The 20,243-nt window shown below is 38.7% G+C and overlaps 1 protein-coding gene and 1 pseudogene across 1 annotated transcript; both read left to right on the top strand.

The window, feature by feature from the left end:
* Positions 1 to 1,014: 1,014 nt before the first annotated feature.
* Positions 1,015 to 3,554, top strand: LOC122146554 (annotated as a pseudogene).
* Positions 3,555 to 13,564: 10,010 nt separating this feature from the next.
* LOC122146695 (keratin, type I cytoskeletal 47 kDa-like) lies at positions 13,565 to 15,356 on the top strand. The gene is made up of 4 exons (XM_042767035.1): positions 13,565 to 13,878; positions 13,955 to 14,028; positions 14,148 to 14,295; positions 14,442 to 15,356. The coding sequence occupies exons 1-4, from the start codon at positions 13,660 to 13,662 to the stop codon at positions 14,628 to 14,630; spliced, it is 630 nt and encodes a 209-aa protein (XP_042622969.1). The 5' UTR covers positions 13,565 to 13,659; the 3' UTR covers positions 14,631 to 15,356.
* Positions 15,357 to 20,243: the final 4,887 nt, after the last annotated feature.

The raw sequence follows: 20,243 nt of genomic DNA, 5'->3' as shown, positions 1-20,243 counted from the left end.
CTACTAGAAATTTAAGTAGACATTTAACTTAATGTGAAGTACAGACATTTTTCTGGCTTTAGTTTTAACCTATTAATTAAAGACACCTTATTATTTCAGACCTAGTGACTCTTAACAACCCAATGAGTGATCAGTTATGCTATTCAAAGCTACTATCATTTAACTACACTAAATCATATAGCTTAATTTAAAACCAGACATGGGTGAGGGAAATTTTCTCTACAGTCACTGAAGTAATGGCAACTGGCCATTTTCATAGCCAAATAAAAGTGGGTGCTCTTATATATTATATATCTGATATATATACGATAAATATTTCTCTAAGTGAGATCTAGCAGACCTTTTCTTCCTGACTTTTTAGACCAATTGTTTTAACAGGACAGGCCATTTGCCCTGCTCAGTATAAACTAAATCATATACCTATAACATTAGGAGGAAAGTTGATAATAAAGGAGAACAATAAAATGTCATCAGTTCTCACAAAATGTGTTTACTTTAGAAAATCTAACCTTGCATAACCTTGAACAGCATCCTTTCTCAGCATTTAACTGTCAAAGGGTGTAAAGCTGGCACACACACACACACACACACACACACACACACACACACACACACACACACACACACACACACACACACACACCCCCCTGTCTCCTTCTCCCACAAAGTCCAGGAGCCACCCTGGATCTCTATCTCTATAAGAGCTCAGAGCTGGGCTCAAAGGTCCCATCTTCATCAGGAGATCTCTAACGGTTTCCTCTCTGGTTTCATCTCATCTCTATATCCAACAATGTCTTGCTCTCTCTCTATACATCATCCTGCTTCAGTCCCAACATCATGGCTTCAAAGTCCATAGTCACTCTGATTCGCTGTGGTATGACAACTCCTTGTGCACCCAAAGCCTACAGTGTTTTGGCTGTGTTTTGGAGGAAGCTCCCACATCTCTCCTCCTGTTGGTTCCGGGTTGGTTGCTATCCAGATCTTTGCAAACTAAACAGCAGAGGATTCAGAATCATGGTTGGAAACTGTGACTACATTCAGCTAAATGAGAAGGGCCCATGCTGAACCTGAATGACTGTCTGGCGTCCTGCCTGAGGTGTGCTCACTGGAGGCTGCCAATGCCATCCTGGAGAGGCAGATCCGTGAGTACTATGAGAAGAAAGGGCTGATCGCACAGAGGGACTACAGCCACTACTGGAACACCATCAATTGCCTGAAGGAAAAGGTACTCTTGGTAAATTTTTAAGTGACAGAATGTTTAAGTATGCGCTACATTAATACATTTTTTTTTAATCAGTGTTCTATACTATACTACCATCAACAATGTTCTCTCAAATAACATTCCTCTGTAACCATAGCTTGATATTCCTCTGTAACCATCATTAGAGGTCGTTTCATACATGATTGGGTTTATGTAGTTTATCCAGTTTCTCCACCAATCAGATATGAGCATGAGTTAGTATGCGACAGTCTGTGGAGGGCCGACATTGCTAACCTGCGCTGCTTTGCTGGACCAGACGTACCTGACAAAGGCCGACCTGGAGATTCAGATCGAGACTCTGCAGGAAGATCTAGCATGTTTGAAGAAGAACCACCAGGAGGTTTGAAGTAGTTTGCCGGTCTCAGATTAAAGTATGTGTGACTGGTCTGTGGGTCTTTGGGCCTCCTTTTTTTCATTTATAGTTTTAGATGAAAATTCAGATGCCATGTTAGTCAAATTAGTCAGGATCTGAGTCATGTGTTTAGGAGGCAGCACTATTCTGTCAGTTGACAAACACAAAAGTGTGTGTGGAAGTGGATGCTGCTCCTCAGCAAGACCTGAACAAGGTTTTTAGACGACATCCGTTGCCATTATGAGAGCATCATAAACAAAAACACCGCAGAAAACAGGAGTGCTGGTTCAAAGAGAAGGTGAGACTTCAGCCTCTGTGTTTCTTTGAGGTGAATCCTAATAAGCTGTCATATATAGTGGCAGACTTTTGAAGATGCATGTGTAAAGTCCAGCTGGTAGGTGCTGTGCAGGTAAACCTCACCTGACCTCAAGAGGTGCACTAGCGACTGATGTTAGAGGTTGTGGTCCTTAGCCTTCTTGTTAGTGTGACCACCTCCCATGCTGGACCTGGGTTGAGCCCCACTCGGAGAGGTGCAAATAGGACCTGAGGTGGGGGTGTTACACATGACAGTTGTGTGTGTTTATGACTCTCTTTAAGACAACGCAACTGTGCAAAGATGTGGCCACCAACCCGATAGCCTAGAAACCTCTAGGTCACAGATCTCAGAATTCAGTGACTGGAGATCGAGCAGCAGTCTCAAATCAGCATGGTGAGTAAATTATCTGTTTGTTAGAATGCACAGGCGCATTAGATGGAATAGACTTATAAATGTGCACTATGCATATACACTATGCAACTTTTAAAATCTGAACAAATTCTATAACAATAGGTATCACTTGCCAACTTTGTAAATGGTTGCAGAGAAAAACTGGCTATCATAGACAATGACTGAGGATCACATACTACAAGACTTTCAAGTGATTCTGAATACAACAAACTCACTCAGAATCATGCTGTGTTGCTATGTAGTGTATTCCAGCCTTAAAAAGCTCAATTTATGATGCCATTGTTGTCAGATTTTATTCTTGATTTTTCCAATGAAATTTCAGCAAACAGTCTGTTATGAATATGGCCCCTAACTGAACTGATTTGCCTTAAAGAGACCTTGATGAGGTACAGAGGAAGAAAAGAGGAGAAATTATTTACAATTTAATGTAATGAGTCCTTTTTTTTCTGCTTTCCTCTCTTTACCCACACAGAAAGGGGCACTGGAGTGCTCACTGTTGGAAACAGAGGCTAGGTACAGCACTATGCTAGCAGGATACCAGCAAACATATCAACACATATGAGGCAGAGCTTTGTCAGGTGCACACTGGCATTGAGCAGCAGGGCAGAGACTATGCTGCACTGCTGGACATCAAGACTCGTCTGGAGCAGGAGATCGCCACCTACAGGTGCCTCCTGGAAAAGCAGGACATTAAGTAAGTGCATCTTTTCATTTACAGTGTTGAATATCAAGTAAGGGAAAATAGCTGTTGGATTATGTTTTTCAGAAATGACTCCACTAATGCACTAATCTTTTTCTCCTCTTATAGGACTCAAGAACAGTGAAATTCAAATATGTCTTTATGCAGTATATTGTGGTTGTGGGGGTGGTTTGAGTCAGCTTCAGGATGTATGTTATTCATTAATATCTCTTTTTTTTTCTCCCTTTCAGGTGGGGTGTTTGTGTGTACGACGCCAGCTGACGCAGTGCTCAAAAGTAAACAAGTCATATGAACAACATTAAATGTAAACAAAGAATCTAACAATTCACAATTAAAGACAAATTAAGAAACAGTTTTCTTTTCTTGTCTTGTTGTATTTCTTATTAAAACAGGAAGTTGGGGCATCTGCAAAAAGTGAATTTTGACTATGTTTATGAGTACATTAAACTCTTTAACAGCTTATGAGGCTTTCAGTAACTATTGATATTCTGACTGTGAGAGTCATGATGCATGACCTTGCATGAGCTTACTTTACTCAACAGAATCCATGAATCAATGATAGAGCACCACCTGAGATTATGATTTAGATACATTATAGTTTTTTTTTTTTGTTGTTGTTTTTTAAAATAAATTATAAATTATATTTTTCATATTTGAATATATTGATAGGTTACAGTAATTGTGTAGTTTTATTTTAACTTTATTAAGACACTTTATTAATTATGTATTAATACTATAATAATATGTGTGTTTCAATGATTTACATGCGAGTATAAACAGAACCTTTGAAATATCCTTGAACACAGTGTTTCAGAAAAGCCACACTAACATTAAGTTTACAAACAGGCGTGACAACGCAACATTGCACCTGGAAACCTTTTAGGGGTGTCTTAAATAAGTTGAATTCATATAGGCCTACAACTGAATTAAAAAACCCCATTAATAATTAAGTTAAATGACGCTGGACAAACAAACGCAAAAGACTGAGTCTCGCTGTATCGCTCAGGCTGCACTGCAGTGTCTATTCACAGGCGCGACCCCACTACTGATCGGCACGGGGGCTTTGACCTGCTCCGTCTCCGACCTGGGCCGGTTCACCCCTCCTTAGACGACCTGGTGGTCCCTAGCTCCCCCAGGAGCACCATATCGATACCGAACTTAGCGCGGACACCCGATCGACATAGTCCACTGCAGCCCAGAACCCCTGAACTCAAGCGATCCGCCAGCCTCAGCCTCCCAGCAGCTTGGATTACAGGCGCGCGCCACTGCACCCGGCGAGAGCTGCGAGCACCAGCGCTGCTCCTCAATCTAGTGCTCACTGACCTCTAGTGCAGCACAGCAGAACACTAGACTGACATTAGCCGTGGGACAGAGTGAACTAAATGGTGTTTAAACATCTCCAAACAAATCAGCAAAGCTCTAGTTTTTTCACTTTTTAATTTAAAACATTCAATAGCCAGCCTATTTTCCTTTACTTTAACACATCTGACTATCAATTAATCAATCTCAATTGTTAATACATAAATAATTTGTGATAACTTTGGATTTTTAGCTGGTTTAATATACTTGTTTTAAATATGTATGTATATTTATCATATGTACACACATTAAGCTCATTAATTTTATTATGGAAAACTTTGCTTTTATATTCCTAGAAAATAAATAAAAGCTATGACTTGGAACACGTTCTGCATATACAACATCAGGAAATTATTAAGCAGCGGTGACAGAAAACTCTCTTTCAACTTGGAAGCTCCAGAACTGGCCTGTGAAAAACCCACTACAGGGGGCCGCAGCAAACATCCAAGAGGGCTGCAGGATGATTTAAAATTATTCAAATGAATATACTATTATTAACAATGAACACAATTAACATTGATAAATTAAATTAACTTAATTAAAATGCTGTTATTATTATTATTATCATTTGCCCACAACATTTGTTTCTTTTTGTTTAACAGTTTCTTTTTACAAAAAAATGAAAGAAAAGAAAAAAAAAACATTTTTGTCCTAATTATAGCAGAAATACTGGAGAGAATATATGGGGAACCTTTGAAAATTGTTGTGGAAAATCAAGTCAAAACGATTTGAGAATAACTGAAAATAGGAACCAGACTGATCATGATAAAAACCACTGAGGCAGCCTTAACTTTGTATAAATATGTTAGTCAGCATGAAATCAAAATTGACCCTCTTTATTTTCTTAAAGAATGTTGCTGATTTTATTGTGAATATATTTTTAATAAACGTTTTTTATTTTTATTTTGACATTTCTAATCATAACTGTGATATATCATAGGATATGATCACTTTTCTCTGCTGTCATGAGCCCCAACAACCAATGGATTTAAATTAAGCTCTGCCTACATTTTTTTTAATTGTTTGATTAGCTGGAAAGCATTCAAAAATATAACCCATTATATATATATATATATATACACACACACACACACACCACCAGTCAAAAATTTGGGATCAGAACGATTTTTAATGTTTTTTTTTTACAGGAGTTTCTTATGCTCATCAAGGGTGCATTTATTAAATAAAAAATACAGGAAAAAAAATAATATTGTGAAATATTATTGTGATGTAAAATAGCGTTTTTCTATTTTAATATACATTAAAATCTAATTTATTCCTGTGATAATAAAGCTGAATTTTCAGCATCATTACTCCAGTCTTCTGTGTCACATGATCCTTCAGAAATCATTCTAATATTCTGATTTATTATCAGTGCTGGAACTGTTGTGCTGCTTAATATTTGTTTTTGAAACCTGTGATACTTTTTTTCAGGATTCTTTGATGAATAAAAAGTGAAAAAGAACAGCATTTATTTAAAATAGAAACGTTTTTTAACAATATACACTACAGTTCAAAAGTTTGGGGTCAGTAAATTGTTTTTCTTTATTTTTTTGAAAGAAATTTTAAACTTTTATTCAGCAAATATGTTAAATTGTTAAGAAGTGATAGCAAAGATCTGTATTGTTGGAAAAGATTTATTTTTCAAATAAATGCTGTTCTTTTGAACTTTTTATTCATCAAAGTATCCTGAAAAAAGTATTTATTTTTAAAAAATAATATTTGGCAGCACAACTGTTGCCAAGATTGATAATTCTTATAACAATATTGCATATTAGAATGATTTCTCAAGGATCATGTGACACTTTATATACTGGAGTAATGGCTGATGGAAATTCAGCTTTGCATCACAGAAATAAATTTTATTTTAAAGGATATTAAAATAGAAACCATTATTTTATATTGTAATAACATTTTGCAAGATTTTTTTTTTTTTATCAAATAAATGCAGCATTGATGAGCATAAAATACTTTTAAAAAAAAAAATACATTACATGTCTTACTGATCCCAAACTTTTGACCGGTAGTGTATATATAAAGTCGTAACATTTGTAGATTATCCCATTTTCTCCATGATCTATGTGATCATCAAATTATCAAGTAATATGATCATATGCAACATATACGAGTGTTACTGTCTCAAGCCAAAGAGGCATACGCTACCAGGGTTTTGGAGCCTCGCAGGGTGCTTTGCTGAGAGATGGAGAGGCAGTGACAGGAACCTCTGGACCGTGAGAGAATCTTCTGGGATCATGACCACCAGCACATGTGCTTTTCCACAAAGTCGGCTGTGACGGCATGTTTTAGGACTGCTAGGCACTAGGTTGCCAGACCTGCAATATACTATGGCATTGAGGGAAGTCTTGAACTGTGGTGGTAAGTAGTGCAAATAAAATTTACATTTAATTTGGATTTGACTTTAATAAATGTGAAGATGCTTCTATCTAGGTCTTCTTTAGGATGATCTAACTGAAGTAAATCTGAGAAGTACTCCTTAAGAGTAACAGTAGTAATTATTTTAAGAGCCTGTTTTATGCTGTAACAAATATTTGTAGTATAATATGATATATGGTCTGGGAAACAGTGTCCAGATAAGGCAAGTCTTTTGTAGGATTTTTTTTTTAACACTAACTTTAAATCTAATTGTAATAGTTTGATATTTCTTTCCTATTTCTGGAATGAGTTAATAATTTTAAAAGGTCAGTGAAACGTGAATACATTACACATGACTGAATAATAATTAATGATGGTTCAGTGCGAAGACATTGGGCCCGTCCAGTCCAGAGATATTTAAGTTGTCGAAACATGAATTTAAAGTGTGAAACAGCGCCTCCAGCTGGTAATGGAATGCAGCCGCTGAATATGAACAGAAATATCAGAAATATCACATATCTGCCAGAGAGAGGCGACATAGTACCAGTCATTTCACACGACATCCAGTAGTGCCTCTTATGGTAACAAACATGTGCAACGCCAAAAAAAAACAAACAAAAAAAAAAAAAAAATTCCCGCTGCTGAAAAGATATTAAGTTTAAAAAGGTTACAAATTTGAAAGTGAAAAAGTCATTATCTGAAGTTGACAAGTAAGAGCGAAACGATTATCACTGAATTCTTAATCATATAATTAATCTGCAAATCTTTCTTTCGCCGTTAGTCCACCTGCAGATACAAACACAAAAGTCTGAGTCTCGCTGTATCGCGCAGGCTGCACTGCAGTGTCTATTCACAGGTGCGACCCCACTACTGATCGGCACGGGGGGCTTTGACCTGCTCCGTCTCCGACCTGGGCCGGTTCACCCCTCCTTAGACGACCTGGTGGTCCCGAGCTCCCCCAGGAGCACCATATCGATACCGAACTTAGTGCGGACACCCGATCGACATAGTCCACTGCAGCCCAGAACCCCTGAACTCAAGCGATCCGCCAGCCTCAGCCTCCCAGCAGCTTGGATTACAGGCCCGCGCCACTGCACCCGGCGAGAGCTGCGAGCATCAGCGCTGACTCAGTCTCACTAAACTGAGTAGCAGCATAGCGTAGCTCTAGTGTATAGTGCGTCATTTGGAACACAAGTGGTGGCGTTTCACGAAAACCTAGGGCAGGGGTATTTTAGAAAGTAAGTCATGAACTGGCATGAGGGAAAGTACACTTTTGGTTGAACTGAAGTTCCAGCAGTTTTGGTCTTTATTTCTTTCCCAGTGGAGGTCCGGACAATAGGCTATAGGCCTATATTACACATCTGGGCACCAGTGATGCTTTGGAAAAGAAAAGAAAAGAAAAGAAAAGAAAAGAAAAGAAAAGAAAAGAAAAAAGAAACAGAATACTGGGTCCTCAAAGCTAAAGGCCAGTGGCTTCTGAGAATTTTTCTAGAAAATAATAACAGTAATAATAATTAATCAGTTGATGCCCAATTAGATCAGATGTTTTATCAAACTATTATTATTATTATTATTATTATTATTATTATTATTATTTTACATTTAGATAGGCCCTACATATGTAAGACAGAAGACCATGTGACAGAAATACTGTTCAGAGTTTTCCTCTTGAAGTCTGGAACATTTTTATATCTTGCTTAAAACAAACATAATCAAAATGATCTCATCATGAGCAGAAAACAGTTAATAATTGTTGTGGGCAAATAAAGAAAAAAAATATTTAAGCAATTTAATTAATTATACGTGTGTACATGTGATAAATATGATAAAACAGATATTAAACCAGCTAAAAATCCAAAGTTATCACAAATGATTCATGTATTAACAATTGAGATTGATTAAATGATAGTCAGATGTGTTAAAGTAAAGGAAAATAGCTATTGAATGTTTTAAATTAAAAAAAGTGAAAAACTAGATCTTTGCTGATTTGTTTGGAGATGTTTAAACACTACGAAGTTCACTCTGCTCCACAGCTAATGTCAGTCTAGTGTTGTGCTGTGCTGCACTAGAGGTCAGTGAGCACTAGATTGAGTAGCAGCGCTGGTGCTCGCAGCTCTCGCCGGGTGCAGTGCGCGCGCGCCTGTAATCCAAGCTGCTGGGAGGCTGAGGCTGGCGGATCGCTTGAGTTCAGGGGTTCTGGGCTGCAGTGGACTATGTCGATCGGGTGTCCGCGCTAAATTCGGTATCGATATGGTGCTCCTGGGCAGGGGCGTAGCACCAAATTTTGGGCCCTGGGTACAAACCATCTTGCTGGGCCCCCGTACCAAATACCATAGTGATACCAATGGCCTAAGTCTCTCATTTTCTTCTCTTTCCTCTTCAGCACTGTCCTCCTGCTCCTGACTACCTTCATCACATTCTTCACTTTCCCTCTCATCACTTATATGAATATCAACCTCATCTTCTATTTCTGCCTCTGCTACAAGAGGAAATAAGCAAAATAGGTAAATTGTTATTGTACACATTTAAACTTTAAACTGTAATTAGTAATTACAGTTTAAAGGGATTTCACCCAAAAATGAAAATTCTGTCATCATTTACTCTCCCTCAAGTTGTTCCAAACCTGTATGACTTTCTTTCTTCTGCTGAACACAAAAGAAGATATTTTGAAGAAAGTCGGTAACCAAACGACTGATGCAACTGTTTAATTACCAAACGATAGATGCAACTGTTTAATTACCAACCTTCTTTAAAATATCTTATTTGTGTTTAGCAGAAGAAAGGAAAATCATACAGGAAAATCATACAGGTTTGGAACAACTTGAGGGAGAGTAAATGATGACAGAATTTTCATTTTTGGGTGAACTATTCCTTTAAAGTTTAAATGTGTACAATAACAATGTACCTATTTTGCCTTATTTCCTCTTAACATTTAAGCTCACCTTGTCTCACTGTCACTGCTTTCACCAGGCCATGATGAGGGGCCTGCAGCTGCAGGGTCTGAAACTGAAATATATGCCTTCAAATGGTTGCTAAAATATCCTTTATTGTCACAATACCTTTTTTAAAGTGTAGGCTAAGTACAAGTTAATTGCTGATTATTTGTCTGTTTTAAAATAAATGCAGACTATAGAATCACAGGGTACACTAACCGCCAAACTAGAAATTCAGTCTTTGAATTACGTTTTTAAAATACTGTAAGTCATTTTCAATCATTAAGATGTGCATTAAACTGAGAACAATCCTGTACTTAATGTAAGAGCGTGCGCGAACTAATTTGCATAACAATGCGGTAAAATAGGCGCTAACGATCTGTGTTTTCGCGGGTGTTAGATTTGGACAATGGAGGGAAATATACAGTGTTTTCGTGTAAACTTCTGACTCTGGGGAGAACTGCAGCAGAAGAGGAGACCAGCTACGCAGCTGCCTGGAGTGGCAGTGTGTTGAGCTCCCAGCTCCGCCTCCGTCTGCTTCTCACTTCCTGTTATTTACCCAGAAATATTGTTTGCTCGCTATGAAGGATGTGATACTATAAATTATTGGTATATTATTCAAATAGAGTACGAACATAAATGTATGCTATTCTACCTGGAGTAGATATTTATGTTAAAACAATGTCAATGCTCGATGATGCATTTGGAGCTCACCTTTCTTTTCAAAAATCTGAGTGAGCAACTGCTTGCCCTTATTTGCCTTTCTCGCTTTAATCTTCTTTTCTGTTCGTTTTTGAGCCCCGATTTTCCTTTCTTAAGGAAAGACATGACTCTTCCCCTGTCTTCCTAGTTCATATCACGGCTAACTCCAGCTCCTGTCTCATTAACTGATTCAATTTCACCGCAGGTCCGCAGCAGAAGCACCTGACCTGCAGGTCGTACCATTTACATTGATTCGAGAGGGGTGGTGGGGCCCTGCACAGCATGAAAATTACTTTTTTTTTAATACCAAACCAGTGCCTAACTACAAGTTTAGTTTTGCACAGGCACTTTTTTATTTGTACATAAATGCTATACAAATGTTAGTGCATGTATATGTATGTATAGAAAACTGACTTCTAAGGGCCCCCCCCTGCCTCGGGCCCTGGGTACTCGGTACCCTTTACCCCCCCAGTCCGACGCCCCTGCTCCTGGGGGAGCTCGGGACCACCAGGTCGTCTAAGGAGGGGTGAACCGGCCCAGGTCGGAGACGGAGCAGGTCAAAGCCCCCGTGCCGATCAGTAGTGGGGTCGCGCCTGTGAATAGACACTGCAGTGCAGCCTGAGCGATACAGCGAGACTCAGACTTTTGTGTTTGTACCTGCAGGTGGACTAACAGCTAAAGAAAGATTTGCAGATTAATGATTATGATTAAGAATTCAGTGATAAATCGTTCCACTCTTATTGTCAACTCCAGATAATGACAACAACTTAAATATCTCTGGACTGGACGGACCCAATGTCTTCGCACTGAATCATCATTAATTATTATTCAGTCATGTGTAATGTATTCACGTTTTACTGACCTTTTAAAATTATAAACTCATTCCAGAAAGAGAAAAGATAGATCAAACTATTACAATTAGATTTTAAGTTAGCCTTAAACAAAAGCCTTATCTGGACACTGTTTCCAGGCCACATATCATATTATACTACAAATATTTGATACAGCATAAAACAGGCTCATGAAATAATTCCTACTGTTACTCTTAAGAAGTACTTCTCAGATTTACAATTATATGTTGCGTATGATGATATTATTTAATAATTTGATGATCACATAGATCATGGAGAAAATGGGATAATGTACAAATTTTACGACTTTATATATGTATATGTATATGTATATGTATATATATATATATATATATATATATATATGTTTGTGTGTGTGTGTGTGTGTGTGTGTATGTGTGTTATATTTTTGAATGCTTTCCAGCTAATCAAACAAGGAAAAAAATAAATAAATAAAAAATAATGTTTGCTCTCAAATAACCAGGGCTGGAATTGTAAAAAAGGAGCCAAAGAAATGTTTGAACTGCAAGAACTCCTTTTTAAGCTCTTAAGAAAATTTTGATAATTTCTTTAAATCAAGCCATTAGACACAAGAATAAAAACAAGGAAATAACCCTGTGAACACCTAAAAATTTCCTGTTTGATGCACCTATGATTATTTGTGTCATTTCATACGGAAGTTTGACTGTTTATCACCCAGATTAAAAAATGAATCATCCCTGCGCCAAAGAAGTCAACAATATCCTACCTTTCCTAATGATTACCACCCAGTAGCACTCTCGCCTGTCATCATAAAGTGATCTGAGAGCTAGTCATGACCAGCATCAATGCCACTGTCCCACCCATACTGGACCCTTAAAGTTTACTTAGATACAACATCATGATCTAACATCTGGCTCAGGAGCATCTGTGAAAGGACCACAACAAACATCTTAAAGCACTAAGAAGACTGCCCTATCCCTATACCACCCCAATTAGTGAAGGAATAACAATAATTGGCTAGGTCCCAATTTCTCAGTGCTATTTCTCAGTACTGAGAAAAAATATACTTATTATAATAGTACTTATATAATTATGTAAGTGTAGTTCACATAAATGTAGGTTACATAAATGAAACAGTTTTGATAAAAGTAAGTAAAAATATGAAAATAGGTTTTACTCATGGTTGTGTTTAAGAAAAAACTATATCATACATTTTGATAGACTTGGTCATTTGTATCAAGCGATAAAAAAACACATAAAGCTGAATTCAATGCAGCTGCTAACTGTGAAAGAATTTTGAAGAAATGTACAGTTTAATAGAGGAGATGCAGGAGTTTTGAAGCACATTTTGTTTTAATATCTGTAAGGTAACATTTATGTAATATTTTCATATTTATCTACTAGAAATTTAAGTAGACATTTAACTTAATGTGAAGTACAGACATTTTTCTGGCTTTAGTTTTAACCTATTAATTAAAGACACCTTATTATTTCAGACCTAGTGACTCTTAACAACCCAATGAGTGATCAGTTATGCTATTCAAAGCTACTATCATTTAACTAGACTAAATCATATAGCTTTTTAAAACCAGACATGGGTGAGGCTAATTTTCTCTACAGTCACTGAAGTAATGGCAACTGGCCATTTTCATAGCCAAATAAAAGTGGGTGCTCTTATATATACGATATATATACGATAAATATTTCTCTAAGTGAGATCTACCAGACCTTTTCTTTCTGATTTTTATACCAGTTGTTTTAGCAGGACAGGCCATTTGCCCTGCTCAGTATAAACTAAATCATATACCTTTAACATTAGGAGGAAAGTTGATAATAAAGGAGAACAATAAAATGTCATCAGTTCTCACAAAATGTGTTTACTTTAGAAAATCTAACCTTGCATAACCTTGAACAGCATCCTTTCTCAGCATTTAACTGTCAAAGGGTGTAAAGCTGGCACACACACACACACACACACACACACACACACACACACACACACACACACACACACACACACACACACACACACACACACACACACCCCTGTCTCCTTCTCCCACAAAGTCCAGGAGCCACCCTGGATCTCTATCTCTATAAGAGCTCAGAGCTGGGCTCAAAGGTCCCATCTTCATCAGGAGATCTCTAACGGTTTCCTCTCTGGTTTCATCTCATCTCTATATCCAACAATGTCTTGCTCTCTCTCCGTACATCATCCTGCTTCAGTCCCAACATCATGGCTTCAAAGTCCATAGTCACTCTGATTCGCTGTGGTATGACAACTCCTTGTGCACCCAAAGCCTACAGTGTTTATGGCTGTGGTTTTGGAGGAAGCTCCCACATCTCTTCTTCCTGTTATCTCCGGGTTGGTTGCTATCCAGATCTGCACTGCAAACTAAACAGCAGAGGATTCAGAATCATGGTTGGAAACTGTGACTACATTCAGCTAAATGAGAATGGCACCATGCTGAACCTGAATGACTGTCTGGCGTCCTGCCTGAGGTGCTCACTGGAGGCTGCCAATGCCATCCTGGAAAGGCAGATCCGTGAGTACTATGAGAAGAAAGGGCTGATCGCACAGAGGGACTACAGACACTACAGGAACACCATCAATTGCCTGAAGGAAAAGGTACTCTTGGTAAATTTTTTAAGTGACAGAATGTTTAAGTATGCTCTACATTAATACATTTTTTTTAATCAGTGTTCTATACTATGCTACCATCAACAATGCCAACATCCTCCTGCAGATCGACAACTCTAAACTGGCTGCTGATGACTTGAAGATAAAGTAAGTTCTCTCATATAATATTCCTCTGTAACCATAGCTTGATAGCTTGAGCATCGTAAGAGGTCACGTCTCATACATGATTGGGTTTATGTAGTTTATCCAGTTTCTCCACCAATCAGATGTGAGCATGAGTTAGTAGTGCGACAGTCTGTGGAGGCCGACATTGCTAACCTGCGCTACTTGCTGGACCAGACGACCCTGACAAAGGCCGACCTGGAGATTCAGATTCAGGAAGATCTAGCATGTCTGAAGAAGAACCACCAGGAGGTTTGAAGTAGTTTGCCGGTCTCAGATTAAAGTATGTGTGATTGGTCTGTGGGTCTTTAGGCCTCCTTTTTTTTCATTTATAGTTTTAGATGAAAATTCAGATGCCATGTTAGTCAAATTAGTCAAGAACTGAGTCATGTGTTTAGGAGGCAGCACTATTCTGTCAGTTGACAAACACAAAAGTGTGTGTGGAAGTGGATGCTGCTCCTCAGCAAGACCTGAACAAGGTTTTAGACGACATCTGTTGCCATTATGAGAGCATCATAAACAAACACCGCAGAAAACAGGAGTGCTGGTTCAAAGAGAAGGTGAGACTTCAGCCTCTGTTTCTTTGAGGTGAATCCTAATAAGCTGTCATATATAGTGGCAGACTTTTGAAGATGCATGTGTAAAGTCCAGCTGGTAGGTGCTGTGCAGGTAAACCTCACCTGACCTCAAGAGGTGCACTAGCGACTGATGTTAGAGGTTGTGGTCCTTAGCCTTCTTGTTAGTGTGCCCACCTCCCATGCTGGTGACCTGGGTTTGAGCCCCACTCGGAGCAGGTGCAAATAGGACCTGAGGTGGGGGTGTTACACATGACAGTTGTGTGTGTTTATGACTCTCTTTAAGACAACGCAACTGTGCAAAGATGTGGCCACCAACCCGATAGCCTAGAAACCTCTAGGTCACAGATCTCAGAATTCAGTGACTGGAGATCGAGCAGCAGTCTCAAATCAGCATGGTGAGTAAATTATCTGTTTGTTAGAATGCACAGGCGCATTAGATGGAATAGACTTATAAATGTGCACTATGCATATACACTATGCAACTTTTAAAATCTGAACAAATTCTATAACAATAGGTATCACTTGCCAACTTTGTAAATGGTTGCAGAGAAAAACTGGCTATCATAGACAATGACTGAGGATCACATACTACAAGACTTTCAAGTGATTCTGAATACAACAAACTCACTCAGAATCATGCTGTGTTGCTATGTAGTGTATTCCAGCCTTAAAAAGCTCAATTTATAATGCCATTGTTGTCAGATTTTATTCTTGATATTTCCAATGAAATTTCAGCAAACAGTCTGTTATGAATATGGCCCCTAACTGAACTGATTTGCCTTAAAGAGACCTTGATGAGGTACAGAGGAAGAAAAGAGGAGAAATTATTTACAATTTAATGTAATGAGTCCTTTTTTTTCTGCTTCCTCTCTTTACCCACACAGAAAGGGGCACTGGAGTGCTCACTGTTGGAAACAGAGGCTAGGTACAGCACTATGCTGGCAGGATACCAGAAACATATTAACACATATGAGGCAGAGCTTTGTCAGGTGCACACTGGCATTGAGCAGCAGGGCAGAGACTATGCTGCACTGCTGGACATCAAGACTCGTCTGGAGCAGGAGATCGCCACCTACAGGTGCCTCCTGGAAAAGCAGGACATTAAGTAAGTGCATCTTTTCATTTACAAGTGTTGAATATCAAGTAAGGGAAAATAGCTGTTGCATTATGTTTTTCAGAAATGACTACACTAATGCACTAATCTTTTTCTCCTCTTAGGACTCAAGAACAGTGAAATTCAAATATGTCTTTATACAGTATATTGTGGTTGTGGGGGTGGTTTGAGTCAGCTTCAGGATGTATGTTATTCATTAATATCTCTTTTTTTTCTCCCTTTCAGGTGGGGTGTTTGTGTGTACAACGCCAGCTGACACAGTGCTCAAAAGTAAACAAGTCATATGAACAACATTAAATGTAAACAAAGAATCTAACAATTCACAATTAAAGACAAATTAAGAAACAATTTTCTTTCTTGTCTTGTTGTATTTCTTATTAAAACAGGAAGTTGGGGCATCTGCAAAAAGTGAATTTTGACTATGTTTATGAGTACATTAAACTCTTTAACAGCTTATGAGGCTTTCAGTAACTATTGATATTCTGACTGTGAGAGTCATGATGCATGACCTTGCATGAGTTAATTTACTCAATAGAATCCATGAATCAATGATAGAGCACCAGCTGAAATTATGATTTAGATACACTATAGTTTTTTGTTGTTGTTTTTAAAATAAATTATAAATTATATTTTCATATTTGAATATATTGATAGGTTTCAGTAATAGTGTAGTTTTATTTTAACTTTATTAAGACACTTTATTAATTATGTATTAATACTATAAATAATATGATTTACATGCGAGTATAAACTGAACCTTTGAAATATCCTTGAACACAGTGTTTCAGAAAAGCCACACTAACATTAAGTTTACAAACAGGCGTGACAATGCAACATTGCACCTGGAAACCTTTTAGGGGTGTCTTAAATAAGTTGAATTCATAACTGATGAAGTATTATTGTTGTTATTATTTTCTAGAAAAATTCTCAGAAGCCACTGGCCTTTAGCTTTTGAAAGCATCACTGGTGCCCAGATGTGTAATATAGGCCTATAGCCTATTGTCCGGACCTCCACTGGGAAAGAAATATAAAGACCAAAACTCTTGGAACTTCTGTTCAACCAAAAATGTACTTCCCTCATGTCAGTTCAAACCTACATGACTTACTTTCTAAAATACCCCTGCCCTAGGTTTTCGTGAAACGCCACCACTTGTGTCCCAAATGACGCACTATACACTAGAGCTACGCTATGCTGCTACTCAATTAAGTGAGACTGAGTCAGCGCTGGTGCTCGCAGCTCTCGCCGGGTGCAGTGGCGCGCGCCTGTAATCTAAGCTGCTGGGAGGCTGAGGCTGGCGGATCGCTTGAGTTCAGGGGTTCTGGGCTGCAGTGGACTATGTCGATCGGGGGTCCGCGCTAAGTTCGGTATCGATATGGTGCTCCTGGGGGAGCTAGGGACCACCAGGTCGTCTAAGGAGGGGTGAACCGGCCCAGGTCAGAGACGGAGCAGGTCAAAGCCCCCGTGCCGATCAGTAGTGGGGTCGCACCTGTGAATAGACACTGCAGTGCAGCCTGAGCGATACAGCGAGACTCAGACTTTTGCGTTTGCTCTCAAATAACTTCCAGGCCAAGCAACGTTTTAATCCTTTACAGCAAACATTGTTATGACACAAATATAATAAAAGTTAAGTTTTAATCTCCAGTATCCCCGCTGTCCCTCCCACTTTCACAATAGTTTAGTTAATGTAGGCCTAATTATTAATATATCGATCGATCTCTCGCCGGATGCTTTGCTGAGAGATGGAGAGGAAGTGACAGGAACCTCTGGACCATGAGAAGATCTTCTGGGATCACGACAAGCATCACATGGATAGAGCTTTTCCACAAAGTCAGCTGTGAAAGGGCATTTTTGGGACTGCTAGACACAACCTAGGCCTGCCAGCCCTGAAAGATGCTATGGCATTGAGGGAAGACTTGAACTGAGTCTGTGGTGGTAAGTAGGCCTAGTGCAAATAAAATTTCCATTTCATTTACATTTGGCTTTAATAAATGTGAATATGCTTCTTTATGCTATATATAGCCTACACTATTTTTAAGTTATCTTTAGGATGATATAACTGAAGTAAATCAGAGAACTACTTCTGAGAGTAGTAGGAATTATTTTATGAGCCTCTGTTTTACGCTGTAACAGATATTTGTAGTAAATAATATGTGGCCAAGATACAGTATCCAGATCAGGCAAGTCTTTTGGAGTTTTTTTTTTTTTACACTAACTTTAAATCTAATTGTAATAGTTTGATTTTTTGTCCGGTCTTTCCTGACAAGAGATATATATTTAAAACGTTAAAACATTTATGATTTAATTGTGAACAGCACCTCCAGCTGGTCATGAAACACAGAAGCTGAATATGAACAGAAATATCACCTCCAGAGAGGCATATGTGCATACTTCAAATTCATTGCCAAAACATAATGTTCTGCTCTGCTGCACTAGAGGTCAGTGAGCACTAGATTGAGGAGCAGCGCTGGTGCTCGCAGCTCTCGCCGGGTGCAGTGGCGCGCGCCTGTAATCCAAGCTGCTGGGAGGCTGAGGCTGGCGGATCGCTTGAGTTCAGGGGTTCTGGGCTGCAGTGGACTATGTCGATCGGGTGTCCGCGCTAAGTTCGGTATCGATATGGTGCTCCTGGGGGAGCTCGGGACCACCAGGTCATCTAAGGAGGGGTGAACCGGCCCATGTCAGAGACGGAGCAGGTCAAAGCCCCCGTGCCGATCGGTAGTGGGGTCGCGCCTGTGAATAGACACTGCAGTGCAGCCTGAGCGATACATTTACATTACATTTAGTCATTTATCAGACGCTTTTATCCAAAGCGACTTACAAATGAGGACAATGGAAGCAATCAAAACAACAAAAGAGCAATGATATATAAGTGCTATAACAAGTCTCAGTTAGCCTAAACGCAGTATATGTAGCAAGGGCTTTTAAATAATATAATAAATAAAAAGAAAACAGACAGAATAGAAAAAGAATAGAGCAAGCTAGTGTTAGAGGTCTTTTTATAATTGTATAATAAATGAAAAGAAAATAGATAGAAAGGTAGTTAGATTTTTTTTAAATAGATTTAGAATAGTGAGTGCAAAAGTTAGAGGGTCAAATAAAGAGAGATGTATTTTAAGCCGATTCTTGAAGATGGCTAAGGACTCAGCTGCTCGGATTGAGTTGGGCAGGTCATTCCACCAGGAGGGAACATTTAATTTAAAAGTCTGTAAAAGTGACTTTTTGCTTCTTTGGGATGGCATACTAAAGCGACGTTCACTTGCAGAACGCAAGCTTCTAGAGGGCACATAAGTCTGAAGTAATGAATTTAGGTAAAGGGGTGCAGAGCCAGTGGTGGTTTTGTAGGCAAACATTAATGCCTTGAATTTTATGCGAGCAGCTATTGGTAGCCAGTGCAAATTGATAAACAGAGGTGTGACGTGTGTTCTTTTCGGCTCGTTAAAAATTAATCTTGCTGCTGGATTAATTGTAAATGTTTGATAGAACTGGCTGGAAGACCTGCCAAGAGATGGTTGCAATAGTCTAGCCTGGACAGAACAAGAGCTTGAACAAGGAGTTGTGCAGCATGTTCTGAAAGAAAGGGCCTGATCTTCTTAATGTTGAATAAAGCAAATCTGCAAGACCGGACAGTTTTAGCAATGTGGTCTGATCATCAATCATAACTCCAAGGTAAGATACAGCAAGACTCAGACTTTTGTGTTTGCTCTCAAATAACTTCCAGGCCAAGCAACGTTCTAATTCTTTACAGCAAACATTGTTATGACAAAAATATAATAAAAGTTAAGTTTTAATCTCTAGTATCCCCGCTGTCCCTCCCACTGCCACAATAGTTTAGTTTAGTTAATGTAGGCCTTATTATTAATATATCGATCGATCTCTCACCGGATGCTTTGCTGAGAGATTTAGAGACAGTGACAGGAACCTCTGGACCATGAGAAGATCTTCTGGGATCATGACAAGCATCACATGGATAGAGCTTGTACAAAGTCGGCTGTGAAAGGGCATTTTTGGGACTGCTAGACACAACCTAGGCCTGCCAGCCCTGAAAGATGCTGTGGCATTGAGGGAAGTCTTGAACTGAGTCTAAGTAGTGCAAATAAAGTTAATTTTATTTAATTTTTTTTACACTAACTTTAAATTTTGTAATAGTTTGATTTTTTGTCCAATCTTTCCTGACAAGAGATATATTTTTAAAACGTTAAAACATTTATGATTTAAGTGTGAACAGCACCTCCAGCTCTTCATGAAACACAGAAGCTGAATATGAACAGAAATATCACTTCCACAGAGAGGCGATATAGTACCAGTCATTTATCACTAAATTTATTTTTATTTTATTTTTATTTTAATTCATTTATTTATAAAAAGTCATTTATTCACCTTCCCCAAAACCTGGACTTGTATCTGTCTGAAGACGTGCTCTGAGACCTGCTCCGAAACCTGGTCTGAAACCTGCCCCAAACCCAGCTTCTTCACCCACCCCAACACCTGCCCTGAGACCTTTCGTGCTCTG

This window comes from Cyprinus carpio, chromosome A11 (genome assembly GCF_018340385.1).
Source record: "Cyprinus carpio isolate SPL01 chromosome A11, ASM1834038v1, whole genome shotgun sequence".
Lineage (NCBI taxonomy): Eukaryota > Metazoa > Chordata > Actinopteri > Cypriniformes > Cyprinidae > Cyprinus > Cyprinus carpio.
The sequence above is the reverse complement of the archived record's forward strand: the minus strand, read 5'-3'. Positions and strand labels throughout refer to the sequence as shown.

Bases quoted from the DNA above. Each gene is read 5' to 3' on its own strand.
- LOC122146695 (XM_042767035.1), top strand. From the start codon at position 13,660: ATGGTTGGAAACTGTGACTACATTCAGCTAAATGAGAATGGCACCATG. The intron at 13,879-13,954 runs GTAAATTTTTTA...GTTCTATACTAT, and splicing joins TGAAGGAAAAGGTACTCTTG to GCTACCATCAACAATGCCAA. The intron at 14,296-14,441 runs GTTTGAAGTAGT...TCATGTGTTTAG, and splicing joins TGAAGAAGAACCACCAGGAG to GAGGCAGCACTATTCTGTCA.